The sequence below is a fragment of the Carassius auratus genome, chromosome 45 (genome assembly GCF_003368295.1).
Source record: "Carassius auratus strain Wakin chromosome 45, ASM336829v1, whole genome shotgun sequence".
NCBI classification, from domain to species: Eukaryota; Metazoa; Chordata; class Actinopteri; order Cypriniformes; family Cyprinidae; genus Carassius; species Carassius auratus.
The window spans coordinates 385,817-409,718 of NC_039287.1; the positions used below are offsets into that span (position 1 = coordinate 385,817).

Below are 23,902 nucleotides of genomic sequence, written 5' to 3' on the forward strand. Positions count from 1 at the left end.
ACTGGATATGATTGACGGGTGATATGAATCCGCCTATAAATGAAATGTAAAGTGAACTTCTACTGTACAGGTACTACGAATGGGTACAATCCAGAAGCGTTGATCTGGGCAGTTGCGCGTGTGATGGAGCTATCCAACTCTCTTGTTCAAGGACGAATTAACTTCTCATTGCCACTTTTTCTCTTTGGATCTGTTTGGACTCCATGTGGAAAATTTTAAACAAAATACTTTAAGGAATGAATAACACGGACTGGGCTTGAATTGGGTTTTGCGCAGTCTTTTAGTAAAGGACAACATTTATCAAACTTTATGTTTCTTGTCTTGGCTTTAGTCTTGATTTAAAAGGAATAATCATGCCTGATCAACTGACAGTACCGGAGTTTATGGACATTACCAGTGAGGACTATAAAGCACCAACAACTTCGGTTTTCTGCACGCGCATGGCTCACTGTAGGAATACAGTTGCCACTTTGGAAGAGGTAAAACACCTTTACAATGACAATAATACTGATGTACAGACAGTATAATATACAGGCTAGCGCGATGTGCGCAACTATGAAAAACTACGAACTGTATCTTTCTAATTGTATTACAAAAAGTGTGTTTCTTAACTTCAGAACATTGGTTCAGTAAATACTATTAGCCTGTTTTACTAAAGGAGCCTGGGAAAGGACTTCCTTCTTGCAGCACCAAGGCTCAGTGAATACCGTGTTGGAAGTGAACCTCGCCCATGTTCCTCACGGGTTCATGAAACTTCTTATCGTAGTGTTATGAAATAAATAGACGTGTTATGTAGACGCCACTCTTAACTTATTAGTAATTTTAGCTTTTTATAAGTCTCAAAGTCACATAATGAACCAGTTATCACATACATTTACCATAACATTGATTTGTTATTTATAAATCATATAGCAGATATTTACACAGGCCTGATGTGCCTATCTGAGGGAACTGAGCTATTAACAGATAAAAAGCATCAAAAAGCATGACATTGTGCTGTACTGTGATTGTGCGATATTTTACCATTACTTTACAATGGTACTGCCATAATATAATGTAAAAACAAGTTGCATAAACTCAAACCGTTTTTGCTTGTGGATCCAAGTTCAGTTAACATTTTAAGTTAAGCTTATCATTAACTTTACACAGTCATAGTGATGTAGAACTTTGTCTAAATTGTGTAATGTGTATCAGTTTGTGGAGTAAACTGAGCAGGTTATATATTGTTACGTATAAGTGACCACTAACATAATTGTGAATTATGAAGATTACATAACTTGTATTACAAAATATAATCAAAAAATGTATATGGAGCTTACACATATATTATTTTTCAATAACAAATATTTGTCATCATATGTCCCCATGCTTTGACCAAAAACGTAAATTGAAGTGCATCATCAGTGATCAAACTGAGCATTTTATGTCAGCTTAATCTTCTTTTATAGTTCAGTCTATCTATAAAATTAAGTTGGTCTGACAAAATTATTATTATAATTTTTTTTACAGTGAACAAGGGTTGACCCCTGCATGATACTGTATCAGATGTCAGATTTCAGATGTCAGTTTCATGTTGATGGGTATTAGCCCACATGAGGCGTGCTGTAAATCAACTTTTTTCTAACTAGATACCTTTTAATTCCTCCTAAAAATGACTTAATCGGGTAAACTCAGTCAGGTGTAGCTTATCACCTTCTCAATGGCACACAAAGCTTTTTAACTTTTAACTGTGATCAGCTGTGGTCATTTTGATGAGTTCAGCATGAAAAAAGCTTTCCTGGAGCATTTCAGTCCTTAGTAGTGCAATTGAAACAAACAATTAACTATGGGTGGCAAGGCACTTCCAAAAGTTCTCCGGGAGAAAGTTGTGGACGGGCACAAGTCAGATAAAAAAAAGGCTTTTATCAGTGCCTAGAAGTGCTATAGAGCATTACTAAAGACTAAAAGCTTTAATTAAACCAAAAGGTGGTTCAATACAATACTGACACAAGGGGATGATCCCTTTTCAGTCAGTAATTCTGTTTTTTTTTTATGTTGGTGTCATATCTTTCAATACAGCTGGATAAAAAAAAGTGTGTCCATCTTAAATTCAGTTTGCAAAGCAACAGACTGTGGTTATTGTAAAGGGGGGTGTTCTTCTCTGTACCCACTGTACATTGTAACAATTATTGGAGAACACCTAATAATGTATTTGTGTGGTAATATCTATAGTAACTGGTTTACACCAATTTTAAAATCATGTAGAATGTTCCTTAACAAAACTTTAATAATTTTTTGGTAAACCACTGATCTGAATAGGAACAATATATCTGTAGTTCTTCTAAAAGTTTGCATTAGTTTCAAAATTGCGGTGACTTCTTCACCAGAAATGCAAAAGAGCTTTGTTTGTGGAATCAGTTTTGACCCCTGTCAGCTTGTTTCACCATCAGAATAGTAGATCTAACTGAACTTCACTCATGTGTAAGAATCAAGCTGTGCTTTTATTCTAAAGAAGCTCCACAGCTCTTCCTTTTTTAGCTCTTTTACACTCTGACTCAGAACCTGAACTAAAAATGTTGACCTCTGATGAATGGGGAAAGTATCAGTCATTCCTGAATCATGACAGAGAAGCAGCCCAAACAGTTCATGAGGGAAATTCTTCATAGGATGTGTTCACTCTTGGCAGGTTTAGTTGGATTAAAACAAACTCTGGGATGACAGCACTGTTAGTGAGGTTCATTAAAAATAAGTTTGAACTCCTGGCTCTGTTCTAGCTCTTTTACACATTTTATATGACTTGGATACACAGAGAGAAGCACTTTTTATGAGTTGCCTTTGGCAGTACCCCCGTTTACATTTAGCCTTAATGGAGGAAGTAGCTGAGGTAAACAGATGTTTATGGTTTACGTAAAGACTGGAGCTGGATCTTGTGCATGTTTCTTTATGCGTAAGTTTGCTTGTCTATAAAGTGATGTCAGATGATGTGGTTATTTTTGTCCAACCCTTTAAATCTTTGGATATACTCTTTCTGTTTAGCACGAGAGCCTCGTACACACACAGATGTCATAAAGATGGCAGTTAGTATACCTTTTGCTGTCGTTTCCGGTTCTTCCATCCCTGTGTGTGGTGTCCTGCTGAGGGTTGCCTTTGATGGAAACCCCAGTGCAGTTCATTTCTCTCATCTCTTTCTTGCCTTTCTGTTTTATCTTTCTTTCCCTTCATCTTTTCTCATTCCTTAGGACTAAGGAGGGATAGCTGTCACACTTCTTGTACCATCTTGTCCCGTCTACTCTTCTTCTTGGACACATGTCTGCTCGCTGGTTTTCCACATCTATTTTTTATGTGTCCCTCTTCAGTCACTCTCCAGGGTTTTGTTTTGTTTTGCTTTGTGAGCACAGATACTGCAGTCATTTCATACAAGGCCAATTTCTGCAAAATGTCAAACTTATTGGGCATGTTTTCATCAATTAAGATTTAATGTTAACATGACGAAAACTGACTAACATAATAAAATGGATGGTTACTAATGGTTGAAAGTTTTGAGTCAGTTAGATTTTTTTATGTTTTAGAAAGAATTCAATTCAATTCAAGTTTATTTGTACAGCGCTTTTTATGATACAAATCATTGCAAAGCAACTTTACAGAAAATTAAGTTTCTACAGTACAATATTTAGTATTAGCTTATCAGTAGTGACTGACAGTTTATGTGCATACGGAAAAATCAATTAAAGCCATAATCAAACAGATGATGAACACCATTAATAGCAAATATTATATGATGCAGTCAAACTTATAGCAAAATTTAGTAGTTCTGTATGTTGTTTCAGGGTTGGCATCATCTGAGGTGCTCCTAAGGGGTGGTACCATCTCTTCTCAGGTGTTCTGGATCCAGACTGGAGCTTGTGTAAATCCTAGTTAGTGACAAAACACAGAAACAAATAGAGACATAATTAGCATAGCTACTGGTCCAACCAAGTAAAATGTATTAGTTTAACCCAAGCTAAAGAATAATAATGAACATTTGATTAGATATAACTGCAGTCCAAAATTATGAGATGCATTATTTGAATGCTTGGTCAAAAAGATGTGTTTTTAATCTAGATTTAAACAGAGATAGTATGTCTGAAACCTGAATGTTATCAGGAAGGCTATTCCAGAGTTTGGGAGCCAAATGAACTCTTCTACCTCTTTTAGTAGACTTTGTATCCTAGGTACTACCAAAAGTTCAGTGTTTTGTGACCTTAGAAAGCATGATGGATTGTAGCCTGATAGAAGACTAGTTAGATAGGCAGGAGCTAAACCATTAAGGGCATTGTAGGTAAGTAATAATAATCTGTAACTGATACGGAACTTAATAGGTAGCCAGTGCAGAGACTGTAAACTTGGGGTAATATGATCATAGTTGTTTGACTTGGTAAGGACTGTAGCTGCTGTATTTTAGGCTACCTGTAGCTTGTTTATTGAAGAATCAGGACAACCCCTAGCAGTGCATTACAATAGTCCAGTCTAGAGGTCATGAATGCATCAACTAGCTTTTCTGCATCAGAAACAGGTAACATGTTTCATAGCTTGGCAATGTTTCTAAGATGGAATTTTTGTAAAATAGGAAATATGGTTTTCAAAAGACAAGTTGCTGTCTAATATAACACCAATCTTTTTCACTGTAGAGGAAGTAACAGTACATCAATCTAGTTGAAAATTGTAATCTACGAGATTCTGTGTACTGTTCTTTGGTCCGATATATAGTTGAGTATCATCAGCATAATCAGCATACTGAAAATAGCAGAGGACCTAGGACAGATCCTTGTGGCACTCCACATATTTTACTGGTGATAAATGAGATGACCCCATTTAAATAAACAAAGTGGTAGCGATCGGACATGTATGATCTAAACCATCTTAGAGCCTGCCTTGAATACCTGTATAGTTTTGTAATCGTTCTATGAGAATGTCATGATCCATGGTGTCGAACGCAGCACTAAGATCAAATAAAACTAACAATGAGATGCAGCCTTGATCTGAGGCAAGAAGCAAGTCATTTGTAATTTTAACAAGTGCAGTTCCTGTGCTATGGTGGGGCCTGAAACCTGACAGAAATTCTTCATCAGATAATTTTTTCACAGGATGGAGCACAATTGAGCAGACATCATCAGAGAGAAATGTCTTTCATGCTCTGTTTTATGCCCACTAAGGCAATTTGCTGGTAAAGTAGAATTTTTCTGCAGCCATTACTCCAGTCTTCAATGTCACTTGAACCTAAAATTATTCTAGTATGCTGATTTGCTGATCAAGAAACAGTTCTTATTATCATCTATCTCGAAAATAGTTGTGATGCTTAATATTATTTATTTTTGTGGAAACCATGATTTTTTTTCAGGATGAAGGTTTGATAAATGTACAGTTTGAAAGAACAGCATGTATTTGAAATATTTTTTTTTTTACAACATAATTTTTTATCTTTGTCTCTCTTGTTCCATTTAGTGTGTCCTTGCTTTGGATCGGTAGTGCATGTTTCATCATAACTCTCTTAATGCGCAATGACAGACTGTGACAATCAGAATTGCATGAGTGCTGTCAGTTGGCGGGCACAAGTCTTATCATTGATGGTTTTGTCTTGGTCTCGTACCAGACATGACTCCTGCATAAACAGATTTTAGGCCACAAGTCTGTCTACTTCACTTGGCTCTTTCTGTGCAAAATTCTCAGAGCATCAATCAGCATGGCTGATGGGTGACTAAATTACAGACTATCTGAGTGTATCTGGATGTAAATTGATTGTTTTGTGTGTGTGAGAGGGAAGTATAAACACAATGCTGAACAAAACTGGATTACAAAGGTTTTTTTTTGTCATTATAGTTTGACCTACTTTGTGCACAAAAAGGTGCCGGTTGTGTTTATAAGGCAATCCTGTAGCTTAAACGGTAGAGCATGGGTTTGATTCCCTGGGAAAGCAAGAACTGATAAAGTGTGTATCTGGAATGCAATGCAAGTGCATAAATACATACATGTACTATAATGTGATGCACTCTTAGAAAAGGAATGCAAAAGCTGTGACTGGGGCATTATCCTTTCCAAGGGTACTAATATGTACATTTTGGTACAAATATGTATCTTTAAGGTACCAATATGGACCTTCAAATGTACTTAAGGTACCAGGGTTTACCTTTTGAAAAGTAAGTACCCAAGTGACAACTTTGAGAGTGGAGAGTACGCAGCATTTTTAGCCATTGTAATACATTTTAAGGTCTTTAAGATGCAGTTCCTTATTGTGGAAATAAACTTATTTGTCATCTTTTTTTTTTTCTTTAAAAAAAAAGAGAGAACTGGTCTGTTCAGTACACAAGTATATGATTCATGTTGTTTTGCAGGCGTTGGATCTGGACCGCAGTGTGCTGCACAAAATGAAGAAGTCAGTCAAGGCCATAAACAACTCTGGCCTGAGTGAGTATTACAAATGATCAGTTGCCTCTCGGCCATAATCAATAACCAATAGGTTTGTGCAACTTTTATTTTGTACTAAAAATCTCATTGGTTTTGAAGTTAAAGTTTTTTTGACTGTATAAATAATAATTTAATTGTTCTTATAAGCACATGTACCCCAATAGTGGCAAGGGAAATATAACAGTAGCCTAGACAAAGCTTTTGGTTTCATGTACATAGTGATTCAAGTCATTGATACTTTAGCGAACAGGTTTGTGCTCTACCTCACACATTCCTCTCATTCCTACTAGATTCACAGATACCTGTTCCAGCAGGAACCTGCTTATTTCCCCTCTCTGTTTTTTTTTTTTGTTGTTGTTGTCTTTCTCCTGTGTTCCATGTAAAAATTCAGAACTAGATTATCATATCTCTAGTTTTCTTTAAATCTTAAAACACACACACACACACACACGCAAACACACACACACAAAAAACAAACAAACAAAAAACACTGTGATGACTGAGTGGTTATATAGCCCTTAAACTTAACTTCCGTTTACATGCTGTGATACTGTACAGGAAAATTACTCAGCGTTTTCTGCAGTGATGTTATTGTTAAAGTCTGCATGAAATCAAAACAGACCCTTAGCACATTTACTTAGCACAGTGCTTGTGGTTGAACAATTAATTCTTGCTAGTTAATCCATAAAAAATGAAAAAAGCTCAACTAAAATGTATTACTTTTTTCAAAATATATATATATTTTTAATCAAAATATGAATAAATATTAAAAAACTATATTAATAATACTAAAGTAACATTGGTTTACACAAACATGGACATCAAAATGAGTACCCAGATGAGAGGGTTTCAAACTGGGCAAATTCTGAAAACTAGTTAGCTAAAATATATATATTTTTTAAATAATTTTATCTTCTTAGTGAGTTTCCTTCAGTGAAGAAAGTGAAGGACTTTGTAAGCACATTATTTCCTCTTTATAGTAAACCAGATCTTTGCTGGATTTCACAAAACTGGGTAGTGGTTAATAAACGTTTTTCTACAGCACTCTACTCTTAAAGTAGGAAGTGTTTTTTTTTTCTTTGTTTTTTTTGCAAGTGGTAGGGATGGAAAATGCCCGCGTGACAGGAGTTTGCTCATGCCTGCTCGAACCTCTGAGATAAGGTCAAGCAAAGTGTATTAAAAACAAATGAGCTTCATAAGCTGACCTTTGGAAAATGCATGAAGTATCCTTGATCCCCAAACAAGTTCTTGTATATAATAATAACAATACTGTGGAGGTTAATGACTGACAGACTGTTTCTGTGTCTTCAGCTCACGCAGAGAATGAGGATCAGTACATCCAGGCACTGGAGAGGTTTACGGATAGCACTGTGTACAAAGATGACCCTGAGATGCCCAGTCGCTTCCTCAAATTTGCTGATTTCACCAAGGAGCTCACTGGTCTCTTTAAGAACTTGGTGAGCAAATCTCTGACATCCATCTGTGGTAGATCTTTTAACTATGAATATGTCAGAACTGTATTTGTCTTGCTTGTGGCTCACAAGTAGCTCACTGCACTCATGAGATACTTCCTGTTATATGAAGTGTTTTCACACACACACACACACACACACACACACACACACACACACACACACACACACACACACACATATGTAATTTCACAAACTATTCACTTTATTTTGAAGCTCCTAATGTCTTCTTTTATACCAACAGCTGCAGAACATGAATAACATCATCACTTTCCCACTTGACAGTTTGCTGAAGGGAGACCTTAAAGGAGTCAAAGGAGTATGCAAATGACAAACATCTTTATATAAATATGTAGTAGCACTTTAATTTTGGGGCCGATTCTTACTATGAACTAGTTGCTTATTGGCATGCATATTTCTGGCATACTGATTGTTTATTAGTATTTATAAAGCACATATTAATGCTTATTATGCATGACCAAATTTTAGATCCCTTAATCCTTTCCCAAACCTAAATTTAACAACTTCGTTACTACTAATAAGCAGCAAATTCGGAGTTTACTGAGGCAAAAGTCATACTAAATAGTTATTAGTAAAAATTATTCCCTAAACTAAAGTGTGACTGAAGTGTATATATATGCTACCGTTTAAACAGTAAAATACTGAAAAAACTGTATTGTAAAGATACAGGAGAGTAATCAATTTATTTAAAAATACAATGATTTCTTATAAATACAATGAATATGGTGGTTTGTGTGTGTGTGTTTTTTTATATTTGAGCTTTAATTCTCTTCTTATGTTGACTGTGCTTACATTTATTTGGCAGGATCTGAAAAAGCCATTTGATAAAGCATGGAAGGATTACGAAACCAAACTGTAAGAACCTATTAACCTCATTATATTAACCTCAGGAAAAAATATGTAATAGTTACAGATTTATCTGTGAAAATTACATTTAAGCCACTCATGAAGCCCTTAGTGAATGAATATCTTTGAGATATTCCTGTTCCTTACAACTTGATGCACAAAAGCAAACACAAAGCAGAGTTTTAATAACTGTAGGTTAGTTTATTTGAATCTAGTATACAGAGGAAGGTAAGGCAGCACGGCATAGATGGAGATTTAGTCATTTCAGATGGACTATCCTCTAGTCCTCGCCCCGTGGCACAGACGAAGAGCTTATCGTAATGTGTGGCCGTACCTTAAGTAAACAAACAACAGAGCTGGCATACAAGGTTTTTTTTGTGCAGTATGAGCATTACGAGGCATTGATGAAGGCCTAATGATGGTGCATGGTTAAGTACATCCACTTTTCATGTCAATGTTCTAAACTTCTTTACAGGGGCAAGATTGAGAAAGAAAAACGGGAACATGCCAAACAGCACGGCCTTATCAGAACAGAGATCAGCGGAGGAGAGATTGCGGAAGAGATGGAGAAAGAGAGACGCCTCTTTCAGCTTCATATGTGTGAAGTAAGAAATGTGGTTCACATATAAGGGTGTCACTTTTTTTTGTTTTTGAGTTAGTGCTAGCGATGGTCTTGGTTCACTTCTTGGTAACATAAGACATGACTAAAGTAAAGTCAGTTAATGCACTTGTTGATTATTTTGCAAGATGACCCGAGTTCAGTTCATTACATGTTTTTGTCACACACACACACACACACACACACACACACACACACACACACACACACACACACACACACACACACACATGTAATTACACAAACTATTCACTTTATTTTGAAGCTCCTAATTTCTTCTTTTAGACCAACACACACACAGTGATCATCATGCATTTTCATCAACTGTTAAAGAGAAGTTTTTACATTTTGAACTCTGATGAAACTTTATGGTTAGTTAACTCTTTTGAAACTTAGTTAACAAACAGTTAATGAAGAAAGCAAAAGAAAGCAGCTGAAATGATTGTTTCATACTGAAGTCTGGATTTTTTTTCCCCCTAGTATCTCATTAAGGTGAATGAAATTAAAGTCAAGAAGGGAGTTGACCTGCTCCAAAACCTCATCAAATACTTTCATGCCCAGTGCAAGTATGTTCGTTTATGATTTCCCAGTAGCAATACATTTTATGTTAAATGAGTCTTTTAAACAAACTGGTTTTGATATTTCCACACAGTTTCTTTCAGGATGGGTTAAAAGTTGTCGACAGCCTGAAACCTTTCATGGAAAAACTTTCCACGGACTTGACCGCGGTACGTTTTTTGATATTACTGTCTGCTCTTTTGAAGGTGTATTTGTTTAGAGGAAGTTGTTCATTTCATATGTTTTTATGTTTGTCCTTGTTTGTGTGCAAATTGCAGAACAAGCAGACACAAGATACCGAAAGGAAACAGCTGATGCAGCTGAGAGATATTCTCAAATCTGCCCTACAGTCAGAGTCTAAGGAGGTGAGCCCCGAAAATATCTGCAACTAGGATTGATAGGACAATTGCTTAATTTTGTGGTAAACCTTGATGTTTTGTTTGTTTGTATGGTGAAAGGACCTTCAGTCAAAGCAGAATCCAGGCTATAGTCTTCACCAGCTGCAGGGAAATAAAGCTCATGGCACCGAGCGCTCTGGGACGCTCCTCAAACGCAGCGAGGGGTGAGTTTGTCTGGCACTTTAATGAAATTCACATGCATTATAAGCCCAGCGCATCCTTTTTAAGGCTAGTGAATGCTCTGTAAAGTTTAACTGATGAAGGCTTCTCTCTATCTTTTAGACTGAGGAAGGTTTGGCAGAAAAGGAAGTGCACTGTGAAAAATGGATTATTGACCATTTCTCATGGAACGGTAGGGCAACAAAACAAACACTGTAACTCTTTTCAGAATTCTATTTTAGTTTTGCAAGTTTGCCTCCACCATTTTTACAGAGTTACAGGATGAACATAATCTCAGAATACCATTTAGTGGCTTAATTTGAGAAAATAAGTATGCGTAGATACAAATCAGAACATGTCCACGGTGCATTTATTATGTTTTTACTCATTTATTGTTTTAAAATACATCTTTTTTTCTTTCAGGCCAACGTACCGCCAGCAAACCTGAACCTCTTAACCTGCCAAGTGAAGCGTAACCCAGAGGAGAAAAAATTCTTTGATCTTATTTCACGTAATATACTTTCACATCGAGCACAGTCACAGCTCAATACTCTCATATATTCAGATCCAGAATTCTCAGTCTTTCATAGTTTATATGGTTTGGCTGGCCATTTTTATTTGCTTCCTGTTCTCTTCCATCTTCTAGATGACAGAACGTATCACTTCCAGGCAGAGGACGAAGCGGAGTGTCAAATGTAAGTGTGGAAGTGAGTGTGTGTGTGTGCTCATATGATAAGAAAATTTGACAAGATTTTATAAATATCACATAAGAATGTCATTATTATGTCCATCGCCACTATCTTTTCATCTGTTCATTTGTATCTTTGTATTTCAGATGGGTGTCTGTGCTCCAGAATAGTAAAGAGGAAGCGCTGAACAACGCTTTTAAGGATGATCAGAACGAGGATGAGAACAACATCGTACGGGAGCTGACCAAGGCCATTGTGGAGGAAGTGAAGAAGATGAGTGGCAATGACGTGTGCTGTGACTGTGGAGCTTCCAGTAAGCAATATGGGACTGATTGTAATCTAGTGGTTTTGAAATGTTGCAAGTTTGAATTCTATAAGTTTTGATTCCTGTTCCTACCACTTTGCCCTTTACAATTTCTAATTTATATACACACTTTTCTTTGTGGAGAGAAATTAATACCTGTATTTAGCAAGGATGCATTCAATTGATTGAAAATGACAGTAAATACATTGTTTATGTTTCAGAAGATTTCTGTTAATCAGAATCCTCCTAACTAAAATGAATCATGGTTTCCACAAAATTATTAAGTAGCACAACTGAGTTTAATGTTGTCAATAATAAGAAATATTACTTGAGCAGCAAATCAGCATATTTGAACGATTTCTGAAGGATCATGTGACTCTGAAGAAAAGTGTAAAACTCTGACATTTTAAAATACATTTTAAGTTGAAAACAGCTATTTTAAATCATGATAAAAATTTCACAATATTTCACCACATTTTGGATCAAATAAATACAATCTTAGTAAGCCGCCTTCTTTCAAAAACTTTCAGTGTTGGTGTATTTAACGGTTACATATCATTTATATTTACTGTAGTATTTTTCTTGCACAAAACAAAAATACGCCCTTATTATTAGGGTGGCAGGATTAACAAATTAGATTTAATGCTAAAATAATAAAACTATAAATCATTTGTTCATAAACAGGATCATTTAACATTTTCACATCAAAAATAAGATGGAAAAGATTGCTGATTCAGATTAACTACTGAATTGTTTTTGTTGTTGTTTTAGTGAATCTTTCCTCAGCTCTCCCATTTTTTATTATTTTTTTGTAAATGAAATCTACACACCGTGCTTCCTGTTTTATATCTGGCCTTTCCAATTCTCTTCGTACATTGACTGAAACTTAGTCATCCCAGTAGAACTAGTCTTTTTGTTTAGATCTCCCTAGATAACCCTTTATGATGAAATTCAAATGTTGCGTCAGTGGCTGTCCACTTGCTGTTACTGCAGATCCAACATGGCTCTCTACAAACCTGGGTGTGTTGATTTGCATCGAATGCTCTGGAATCCATCGGGAAATGGGAGTCCACTACTCCAGAATACAGTCTCTGACGCTGGATGTCTTGGGCACATCTGAACTCTTGGTAAAGTCTTGTGACAACCCTGTTCTTTTTGAGCAGAACTTGCAAACATATAGATTGTGATGTTATTAAATGGGTTGCAGCTTGCTAACAGCGTGGGCAATGCTGGATTCAATGAAATCATGGAAGCAAATCTGTCAGCAGATATTCCCAAACCCAACCCTTCGAGTGACATGTGAGCGATAGATAAGTTTCATTGACATCTATTTTTTTAATGAATTAAAAAAAAATTCAATATACAAATTTAGTCTTCACATCATAAACTATGTCTTCTCTCGCAATTGTTCTTCAGGCAGGTACGAAAAGACTTCATTACAGCCAAATACACAGAGAAGCGCTTCGTTCAGAAGAAGTATACAGAGAACGCAGCCCGGCTGCGCGCATTGTGTGAGGCAGTGAAGTCCCGGGACATCTTCTCTCTAATTCAGGTGTACGCTGAAGGAGTGGACCTTATGGAAACCATTCAGCAAGCTAACCAACATGTAAGTGTAATGTGCTGGTGCTGTAAAGAGCGCATGACGAAGGAGAGGATTCCACAAGAATCTTTTCATTATAAACCCAAGAGCAAACAAGGCAGGGGTAGCACAAACACAAATGTAGGCATAACAAATAACTGGCAAAGGAGCTGAACAAAGCACGGAGTATAAAGAATGGGGTTAATGAAACAGAAACCAAGTAACCAAGAAAACGAACAATATGCTGATCGGAACTAAACGGGGCAGGAGAACAAGAAGTGAAAGTAGCACAACAGAGAAGTTCATAACCATTACAATGAGTTGTAGGGTGGAGTCACTGTGCATTTCCTTTTCTATTGAGTTGTTTTCATGAGCTGCACACAAAAGCAGCATCTGACACCACCTAGGTGTAGTCCGATTGATGAACAAATGACTCTTATGGGCTGGTTCAATTGAGTGAATTGAATACATACAGTGTGTTTTCATCAATATCTTTCTTTAATAAATGTAGAAGAATGTAATATATATCTTTATATATATTGTATCATATATATATATATATATATATATATATATATATATATATCTTTGCTTTACACTGACAGGAACCAGGTGAGACAGCGCTACATTTTGCAGTACGAATGGTGGACCGGAACTCTCTCCATATTGTGGACTTCCTTGTACAGAACAGGTGCTCCACTCATGTTCCGGATTTTAGCTAATAAAAAAAAATGTTTTTACATATTATTCAGACATTTAAATGTTCTTATGTGTGTACAGTGGGAATTTAGACAAGCAGACTGCCAAAGGAAACACAGCACTGCACTACTGCTGCTTGAATGACAATAGTGAATGTATGAAGTTGCTACTGCGGGGAAAAGCATCTGTCACCTTTAGTAAGAGCTTATATAATTTGCTGCTTTAATATCAAGAATTCAAACTACACAAAACATTATCAAAATAATTTTTTCTGAAAAAATAATAGGCATTCTGAATTTTTGTTTTAAATAAATAAAGCGAAATTGCTAATATATTAGTAGTATTTGATATAAACTACTAGTTTTTTTCTCTCTTTTTTCCATGTCTGTTTTCTTGCAGCTAATGATGCAGGAGAGACTCCTCTGGATCTGGCGCAGCATCTTAGAAACAAAAAGATGCGTATATGTTTTATCTTTAATGCAGCCTCGAGAGCAATTTTTTTTCTCTCCTTGCCTGAGATTGTGTTCAAGCAAATTCCCCTCGGGTATGTTCTGTGTTGTGTGATTGACAGCTGACTCAGGCGCAAACAGGGAAGTTCAACGTCCATGTGCATGTGGAGTATGACTGGCGTCTGCATAACGATGACCTGGACGAGAGTGAGGATGAGATGGAAGACAAGGTTAACATACTTTTTACCCAAAAGATCCCATTTAATTCAGTTATACCATCTTTAAGATTTTTAGTACTTTTGACTACAAAGTGAATGTCTCATAGCTCATAACATAAAGATCAAAGTGTATTGGCTTATACATGTGCCATTGATTTTGTGTTTCAGCCTATTCCAAACGCCGTGAGGAGCGTCCAGTTAGCTGTTTTATTCCAGGCACTGGCCCCATGATGCCCAACATGAGTGTTCTAGCACGGGACGTGGCTAATGCGGTCAATAACAAGCACAGGGCTTTTATCTCCAACGAGACGTACGGCACCATGCTTGATGTTAATCCACCATCTTTGGGTTTACCAGGAATCCCTGGTATTCCTCTTCTACCGCCCCGTACCTTGGGAAGAGGTGAGTAGCATTCAGGCATAGCCAGTTGAGGATCTTCTGGCAGTAAATTCTGAAGTAGCTCGCTTACAAGTGTACATTCAGTAAAGTGTTAAACATATAGAAATAGAAAATGTATGTGTGTTTGTGATGTCAGGGTGGGGTCCTCCATCGGAGATGGTCGGGAGGCAGAGATCATGCTCAGACCCTTCAAACCCTCCGATTCCAGAAAAAAAACACTCAGTGTACGGTGAGTCTGACCCCAGTAGTCTTAGAAGATTATTTTTTATTTTATATATTCTACGAACCTCTTACATCCACCGAGTTTATTTGTTTATCATCAGTGTTGAAAACAGTAACTAAATATTTTTGTAGAAACCATGATCAATTTTTTCCCAGGATTCTTTGATGAACACACAGTTCAAAATAACAGCATTTATTTGAAATAGAATCTGTTGTAACACTATAAATGTCTGTACTGTCGCTTTTGATCAATTTAATGCATACAACAATCTTTCTGCCTCCCAGCTCTTGAACAGCAGTCAAGATGTTTTGTTGAACATGGTAGCTGTTTGTTATTCCGTAATGCTCTACCAGCTCTACCGGCTGGTCAACCAATTGAAACTACTATGGAACACCATGCACAATGTTCCAGAAATCAAGCTGGTTTTTCTGCTCCATTACAAATAACATTTATCTGATGATGTGTTTTCATAAGGATTTCAGCCCGTTTGCTTTGTAGCATTATTAAACATTAGCTAACATTAAAATCAGCTGCACTGTTCTGTGTATTTCTCAGGGATCCCGTTGGTCCATTTAGTAAAAGATGTCAATGTAAATAAAGCTCCGTCCATTGTCCCCCGACCAAGTCACAAAACAGGTGAATTTAATGATACTATACACTACTGACGATACAGCTCTGAAGTCTGAAGCCAAAGAAATTAAGAGATATTTTGGGTTGAAATAAGTTTCAATTGTAAACATTTTTTTTTTCTCTCACCAGATTCCAGACCATCACCTGTTTCTACAACAGCTCCTGCTCCCAAACCCAGAATGGCCCCACCTGTAAGTGACCATTAAAATGTAACCACCATTCAAAAGTTTTTGTGTTAGTTTACAATTTTTTATTGCCTTTGAAATAAGTTTCTTTTGCATGCCAACCCTGTGTTTATTTGATACGAAATATCAGTATTGACTGTAATATTTTAAATATTACTACAATGCAAAATAACTGTTTTTCTATTTGAAGTATTCGACATTTAAGCAACAATTAAACGTGAATTTTCATTGCATTACATAACACAAAAGTGACATCTGCAAACATGAAAAATAAATATCATTTTATACTTCATTAAACATGTTCATTTGTGTTGTATTTGTTTCAGAAACCAGACCTAAGAGAGTAAAGGCCCTGTAATAACTGTAAAGCCTGATAACCTAGATGAACTGACCTTCTCTGAGGAGAGGTGATCGTAGTGGATGGAGAGGAGGACAAGAGAGTGGTGGGTGAGTACGCAGTACATGCACACATCAGCTGACTGGATCATGTGTGATCCTGATGACTGTCTGTTGTCCTGCAGGTGGGCCACATTGACGGGGAGCCGACAGGAAGGGCGCTTTTCCAGTCTCGTTTGTTCACTTCATCACTGACTGATGTCATACATTGCTGTCTTACTTAAGATCACATGCACAGGATTTTTGAGACCACTGAATTAACTAGTCGCCATACTTATGCGCTGGATGTTGGCGTACCGGGACATTCACAAACGTAAGACTCAGGAAATGGCTCACTTTATCTATAATTCCAATTCCAAGTGCAATAACCTCCTACTTTAAAGCAGAAAGGATGTATGAACTGTGATGAGTGCTATGCTTTATATGGGGAGCATTTTTTATAAAACCGTAATATTGTTTGCATCCTTACTCACATCTTTATAGAGCTTTTTATCGATAGCAGTTGCAGAGCAACTCTTATTTTACAAGTGCAGTTAAGTGACATGTAGTTTTGCACACAAGGATGTCCTCCAAGTTCTGTTACTGAACAAGCCATTAAACATTTTACTCTGTACATTTTAAGGATTGGTTTTATTTCCAGCACTAGATATATTTTTACATGTATTCCTGTGACTGCATTACCCCAGTCTTTGGTGTCACATGATCCTTCAGAAATCATTCTAATATGCCGATTTGGTGCTCAAGAAACATATCTGTTTATTATGTTGAAAACAGCTGTGTTTTAAATGGAAACATTATTTTATTTTTCTCAGGATTCTTTAATAGAAGGTTAAAAAGAACAGCATTTATTTGAAATACCTTTTTTTGGACCACTTTTGATGTCTTTACTCTCACTTTTGATCAATTTTATGTGTCCTTGCTGAATAAAAGTATTTTTAAAAAAAGTAAAAAAGTCCAAACTTCTGGACTGTAGCATACATTTACAAACTACTCCCCCCATAAAGCTGGACATCTTGTCATATTGAAACAAAGGGTGAGTGGTTCATCTTTGACCACCACAGATTTTATTAATTTACAGCACTGTCAGATGCTCCAAGAAGAAGAAAAAAAAAAAAATTCACCAGTTTCAAAAGGCAGCCTTCAAGTTTCCTCATAATACTTACAGAAAAAAAAATGCTTTAACCTGTTCAAAATACTCTATAATCCATATATTTACAAATCAAAAATCTTGAGTGAATATATGCACAGTGGTCTCTCCAAAAAGGCCAACAAAGTCTGTTAAGATGGGGGTAGTCATTCTTAAAGAGCAAAGCCTCTACTTTTAGGTCCTTATGTGCTCTGTACAGCTGCTACAGTATTTGAAACATCTGTAAAAACAAATATGAAAAAAAAAAAGGTTTCAGTCAATCATTCTGCAGCCCTATCCAATGCAATATCAACTGCTGCATTATCCACAGGTGCAGGATCTTCATCCACTGGAGTGGAACCCTTTCTCCTCTGCAGTGGTGCTTGAGCAGAGTAGTTGTTCCACTGGAATAAGGTGGGTACAGCCCCTTCTTCAGCATGCGGCGTTCCTGTAGGAGTCAATGGCTCTTTCACATCTTCACTCTTGAAATGACGACTGCAGACTCTCATATGGGAAGTGATGATTAAATCCTTGCGTTGAATGCTGCATATCCACTTTTTGCGCATTTCTTCATCCGTGGGGAAAGTGTGAAAGCTCAGCACAGAGTTGAACTTTGAGGAAGCCGAACACATTGGGACACAACAATGCTCAGGCCGCACTACTGTCTGCCCGCCGTTGATATTTAAACTTTCTGGATGTCTTTACTATGCCTTTAATGAGATATTGTGTATATTTATAACAGTGCTTAGCTGTATACTTCAAAAATGAATCGCTGTTGAATCTGACACATATACATGTTGTATGATAGAAAGATAACGTAGGCTGGGTCCATGCAAAGAGTGCACTGCAAAATGCAGGTCTCAAACGCTGACCTTGGCTAAGTAAACAATCCACAAACACTTGAGCTTTAACAATTTACTGCTGAAAATATTGTGCTATATAATGATAGTTGTTGTCTGGACAGATTTAGTTCTTTAACAGCTAATACCTTTCAAATGTTTGGTGTCGGTAAGATCTTTTAATGTTTTTAAAAGTCTCTTTTGCTCACCAATGCTGTATTGTTTTTCATAAGTAAAACAGTATTATTGTGAAATTACATTGTTTAACTTCTATTTTAAAATATTAAGTGTATATTCCTGGGATGGCAAAGCTGTACTTCAGCAGCCATTACCCCAGTTGATTAGGCTCAAGAAACATTTTAGGATTCTTTGATGAAGCGAAAATCCACAAGAACAGCATTTTACATTTTTATATATATATAAAAACAAATATCTTTCACTGTCACTTTCAAGCAATTTACTGCCTTCTTTCTTAATGAATGTATTAAAGGAGGTGTTTTCCACGCAGTGGAGAGCCGCTTTATGGTAGCAAATTAAGTTTTGCTTTTGAATGTACTAATTTCTTTAAAAAATAAAAATCTTACAGACCCCAAACTTTTGAACGTTATTGTAAGTGATCAAAACAAGGCTATATGGCTAACCTGACAGAAGTGGTTGTGTGTGTATCCGGCTCTCCTCTAGCGTTAGAAAGCAGGCTGGTTTGACAAGCTTGGATTCTGTGTTAGTCGGATCCACAGCTTCACTTGGGCCCTCAGTCTCATAGGTGAGTATTTGGATGGGCCCCCGGCAGCCCTTCAAGTGGATCTGGATAGATTCCTAGAGCAGGACGTAAGCACAAGTTCATAACACGTATTACTTCCTGCTATCAGATGAGTATTCTAAAGTCATGATTCAAATTAGGGGTGTCCGAGAATAGCAAAAGGAACTTAAAAAGTCCTTTCCTTGTTGTCCCATCACATCAAAATCCACCAACATATAACAGTTTGGGGCTTTTTTCGCTTAGAAACAGTGCTTTATCTGTGGCATATTAGACGTGACAATTTTTTTCCACTGGAGAAATCAATGTTACAGATAGAGGACTTGTATTCAGCTGGAAGCAACGATTTAAAGTCACAAACATCTCAAAGATAGATTTTATTACAAACATGAAGCTTTTTACTTCCCAGGAAATTCATTTGGTGGACTGGAGTCATGTGGATTACATGTGTATTACTCTGATGTTTTTATCATATATTGTGTGTATAATATATATATATATATATATATATATATATATATATACACACACACACACACACACACACACACATACACCAGCCAGCCCTCATTAAAAAACGTCATTTTAAAATGACTCCTAAGGCTCAAAGCCTTTCAGACCATCTCTCACACTTACTTCAGTGGGAGTGGGCACCTCTAGTTTTGTCTCTTCAGGGGCCCTGATGGCTATTATAGTCTGGTCCTTGAAAACGTCGATCTGACAGATGTCCTCATATGTCACATAAGCTGAGGTACAACTGCAGTTAAGACTATAACAGCTGAAAGAACTACTATAACATTTGTAAGACAGAAATATGAGAGGATATTCAGCATTGTCTTTGAGGTCGGTCAGGGCAAAAAGCTGTTGGGCGCAGTCTTTGATGAGCAAGTCAAGGGCCTCCTCCGTTGACTTCAGATGAAGCAGGTCAGCTTTCGTCTTGGCACTCCACTGATTCACTGATGCTGGATTCCTTGAACATACACAGAAGAATCACTGTGTAAATTGCATACTGATGACTTCCAACTAAAATTCAATTTTTTTCATTTTTACTAACTACAAATTCTTGTAGTGGAACTGTGGAAGTATCGTTCGGTATAAACTTACATCCGCTGGATCTTGTTTTTGGACGTCTTTTTTATTATCTGGATGCCGGTTAGGACGTTGGTGATGTCATACACCCGTCTCTTCCGTGTGCCCAGTTTTCGAGTGACCTCATTGAGGTCAAGGACTCCATTCGGTGCTGTGTGAAGCAGCTGCATGAAGCGTTTGGTCAGTTGTCCAAGAGCAACGTCAGAGCGATACTGGGCTGGAATGAAAATTGGGAGTATTCAAGAAAGCTTTTTTTTTTTTTTTTTTTTTACTTTGGTCAAAGTAAATTTAAATTATGTGCAGCAACAAAATGAATGAAAACATCTACCTAATTTGGAGGATGCCCCCATTGCTTGATTCACATTGTTATTGTTGGGATTGTTCATTAAACTAAAAGAAAGCACATTATATAATGAATGGGCAAAATAATCAATATTGTTTCAGCCATTTTTGAAGCAGTTATTTAATGTAGCACTACCTTTCACTGTAAAACGGTCTATATGGACCATTATCTGCAAGACTGTGGTCTTCATCTTCTTCCTCATAATCTTCAAACTCTACATCATAAAGATCATCTTCTGCATCAACTCCACCCTTTCAAGGCAAAATTAAGGTTAATAACACTTGATATTACCCAACTTATTTAAAGGGGTCCTTGACGCAAAATTCACTTTTTGTTGTTGTTTGAACATAAATGTGTGTCGGAACTTGGCAGTGTGTGTAAACATCCAAACGTCCTATAATAATAAAAATTCACCCGGTGTTATTTTTTTAAAATCCCTTCCTTAAATCAGGCTGTTCTGAGATTTCCTGTAAGAATGATGTAGTTCTGCACAGGCCCCTCCCACAAAAGTTGATTGACAAGACCGTCTTACCTTAGACCCGCCCTGAATGAGCTGAGAGCTGTCTACATTCATTTTGACAGGTTAAAAAGGTTTTTTTTTTTTTTTTTACACTACCATTGAAAATTTTTAATCAAAGTATGTTATAGACTTTTCATGAAGTCCCTGAAAGAGTCATATCATCTTATATAAAATGGGGTATCCAATGACCCCTTTAAAATCACAAATCGTCCCAGCTATTGAGCACATGACATTGACAACTCTATTAAAGACGCATTAATTTTATTTTTTTGAAATTCTATTTAATGATTTATGTTTGCTGCTGTTCAAATATAGAGTTATGGAGCTCCAATGATAATTAGGCTCAAATAAAATATTTAAACATTAAAGTTATATTGTTTAATATTAATTTTAATCACACCATTTTTGATAGAAAGTAATATTAATCCAAGAAAAATGTATACATTGAAAATGTTATGTTTTTTTTTTAATGCAGAATGGTTTTCACTGTTCACAAATATGATCACATTGGTTCATGATTTATTTGAGGCAGAACATCTTAAAACATTATTAACAAGCCATTTAACTATTTTAAGGCCAAAGATATGGTAGTTACATCCGTATTATGATTTATGGATCTTTGATCAATGCATTTTGGCTGGTGTAAATAGACAACTCCCGACCCAGCAAACTCAAAAGTAATTTATAAATCACAAATGTTACCTGCAAAATTAAATGAGTTAAAAGCTCCTATATAAAACTAGAGTATATTGCATTGCACCCTTCCCACCTCCTCGACTGGGTCCGAAAGTTCGTCCTGCTCCTCACACGAGCTCCAGCCGGAGACCAGTCCCTCTGATGGAGGCATAATAGGGATGGCCTCTGGGCTGATGCCGCTCGGCGTGATGTGATGGCTCAGGAAATGATCCTCGCATATCTGATGCTGATCTGTGATCTCGCGCTCAGTCTCTCGTAAAGCGGCCAGCCATACTTTCATTCGGGCCTTGTCTTTGGGGAACCTGAAAAACCTCTTGTGCGGACGGCTCGATCGCTCGCCAGGTCTGAGATCCCTGTGGTTTATGCATCCTTGGACCACACACTTCACCATCATCGGAGCACTCTCTCAGATTATATCGCTACATTCAATCAGATCAGCGTGCAAATACAAAGTTACAAACAACACGGGAGGAAACGCAAAACACGATATCACGTGATCACGTCTGGCCAATCAAATGGTTTTATTTCCTGCTTCACGTTCTCTCTGTCGGATAAGCGCACCTACAGTAGTGACTTCTAGTGGAATGGAGAAGTGATTTATTTTATGCTAAATGTCTCTCAAAGCCACACGACAATAAATTACGAATTGGTTACAGTATTAGTAAACCGAGGTTACCAATTATACGTTCTGATATGGTTACATTTTTACACGGTATACAAATATATTGCTACAAGCCAGCTGCGATGCTTTACAACCATAAATATATATATAACACATATCTATGTTTCCAACAACTACACAACTTTGCACGTCACGTTACTTCTCATTATTGAAATCATTATGTTTAGTGAATTGGTAAAAATTTAATTTAAATTAAATGTATGCATTTAGCAGACGCTTTTATCCAAAGCGACTTACAGTGCATTCAGGCTTTCAATTTTTTTTCAATTTTTGCTCAGTTATGTGGCATTATTAAAAAAGCGGGATCTTCAAAATACATCAAACAACAAAACGAATTCTAACCTTTGAGATTTTTTTAAATAATGTTAAAATATATATTTACAAAAAATATATAAGAAAAGTTGTGAGAGGAGCAGTTCTTGAGCAGGTGACCACTTCCAGAAAAATGAAAGGTTCTCTATGGGCCTCTGCTGGATATATTTGGTCATTACACTATTCGTTTCTAAAACTCTAATTTCTATAAGTTATTCTCTAACCAACAGATGGCAGAATTCTACACATAATATCAAGATCAATATCCAGAATCAACTTAAAAAAAAAAAAAAAAAAAATTTAGATATATATTTTTTTGTCATAAAACTGTGATAAAAAAGTACTCCCTATCTCCCAAAACACAGATTTAAGTCAAGTCTGTTTTATTGTCAATTCTTCCAAATGTACAGCACATGCACACAAAGAATTTAAACTGCGTTATTCTCAGACCCTTGGTGCATACAGATAAAACTAACAGTAGAGCATAAAATACAGATAAATATAAAATACAACTACAAATTAGTTAATGGAAAAAAAGATAAGTAAAGCAGCACAAGGAAGATAGAGTACAAACCAGTGACGTAAACAAACAGCGCTGATATAATGTGCAAACCACAAAACACTGTAAAAAAAAAAAATTATATATATATATATATTGTTTTAATGATTAAAAATGTATAAGTTTTTTATATTTTTTTTACAATAACTCTATAAATGTTGGACCCCAAAGACCAGAAGTGTAAACAGGAAATAAGGACCATTTGAGGGTTTTTAAAAAAAGCCTATTTTGAGAACTGTCAAAAATCTATCACATTGTTCTACTAATCTTGTGCCGTAATGTCTTGTAAAACATTTAAAATCATGCATTAACTTTTCATATAGTAATTTCATACGAGGTTCATTTTGTAAAAAAAAAAAAAAAAAAAAAAAAAAAAAAAATTCGTAGATGTATAAATATGTAATATATGCGTGTGCTAGCGATTTACCGACTCGTTAAACTGTTCGCATTCTTACTAAATAGCAGAAATGTTGCAAATTACACGTGCTAGATAGTGTACATGCTTACGACTTGATTATATAAACAAGTACGAAGCAGGTTTTTTTATTTTTATAAATAGCAATTCATTAATCAAAACATGACAAAAAACTGTAAGCCTAAATAGATAAATAAATTTGGTTGCATTGTAAACGTAAATATTATTTTAATTATAAAAAATAAATAATATTGTAATGCATAATACTCAATAACAGCTTTTATATGCTGTTTTTCTATT

At 36.3% G+C, this 23,902-nt stretch overlaps 1 protein-coding gene and 1 pseudogene across 1 annotated transcript; one reads left to right on the top strand and one right to left on the bottom strand.

Annotated features, from left to right (window-relative positions):
- Positions 1 to 56: 56 nt before the first annotated feature.
- LOC113062784 (arf-GAP with SH3 domain, ANK repeat and PH domain-containing protein 2-like) lies at positions 57 to 15,187 on the top strand (annotated as a pseudogene).
- A 2,122-nt stretch (positions 15,188 to 17,309) lies between these two features.
- Positions 17,310 to 22,154, bottom strand: LOC113062785 (transcription factor E2F2-like). The gene is made up of 8 exons (XM_026232754.1): positions 21,708 to 22,154; positions 20,554 to 20,669; positions 20,404 to 20,465; positions 20,091 to 20,292; positions 19,813 to 19,956; positions 19,623 to 19,737; positions 18,871 to 19,045; positions 17,310 to 17,631 (listed from the first exon to the last, which is right to left on the bottom strand). Exons 1-8 carry the CDS (start codon positions 22,026 to 22,028, stop codon positions 17,594 to 17,596), a joined length of 1,173 nt encoding a protein of 390 aa, XP_026088539.1. The 5' UTR covers positions 22,029 to 22,154; the 3' UTR covers positions 17,310 to 17,593.
- Between the last annotated feature and the right edge of the window lie 1,748 nt (positions 22,155 to 23,902).

What these genes read in the sequence shown, in the direction of transcription:
- LOC113062785 (XM_026232754.1), bottom strand. Translation starts at nt 22,028, where the DNA reads ATGATGGTGAAGTGTGTGGTCCAAGGATGCATAAACCACAGGGATCTC. An exon ending in TTTCGGACCCAGTCGAGGAG is followed by an intron (nt 20,670 to 21,707) that starts GTGGGAAGGGTG and finishes TTGCCTTGAAAG; the next exon opens with GGTGGAGTTGATGCAGAAGA. An exon ending in CACACAACCACTTCTGTCAG is followed by an intron (nt 17,632 to 18,870) that starts GTTAGCCATATA and finishes TTGTTTTTACAG; the next exon opens with ATGTTTCAAATACTGTAGCA.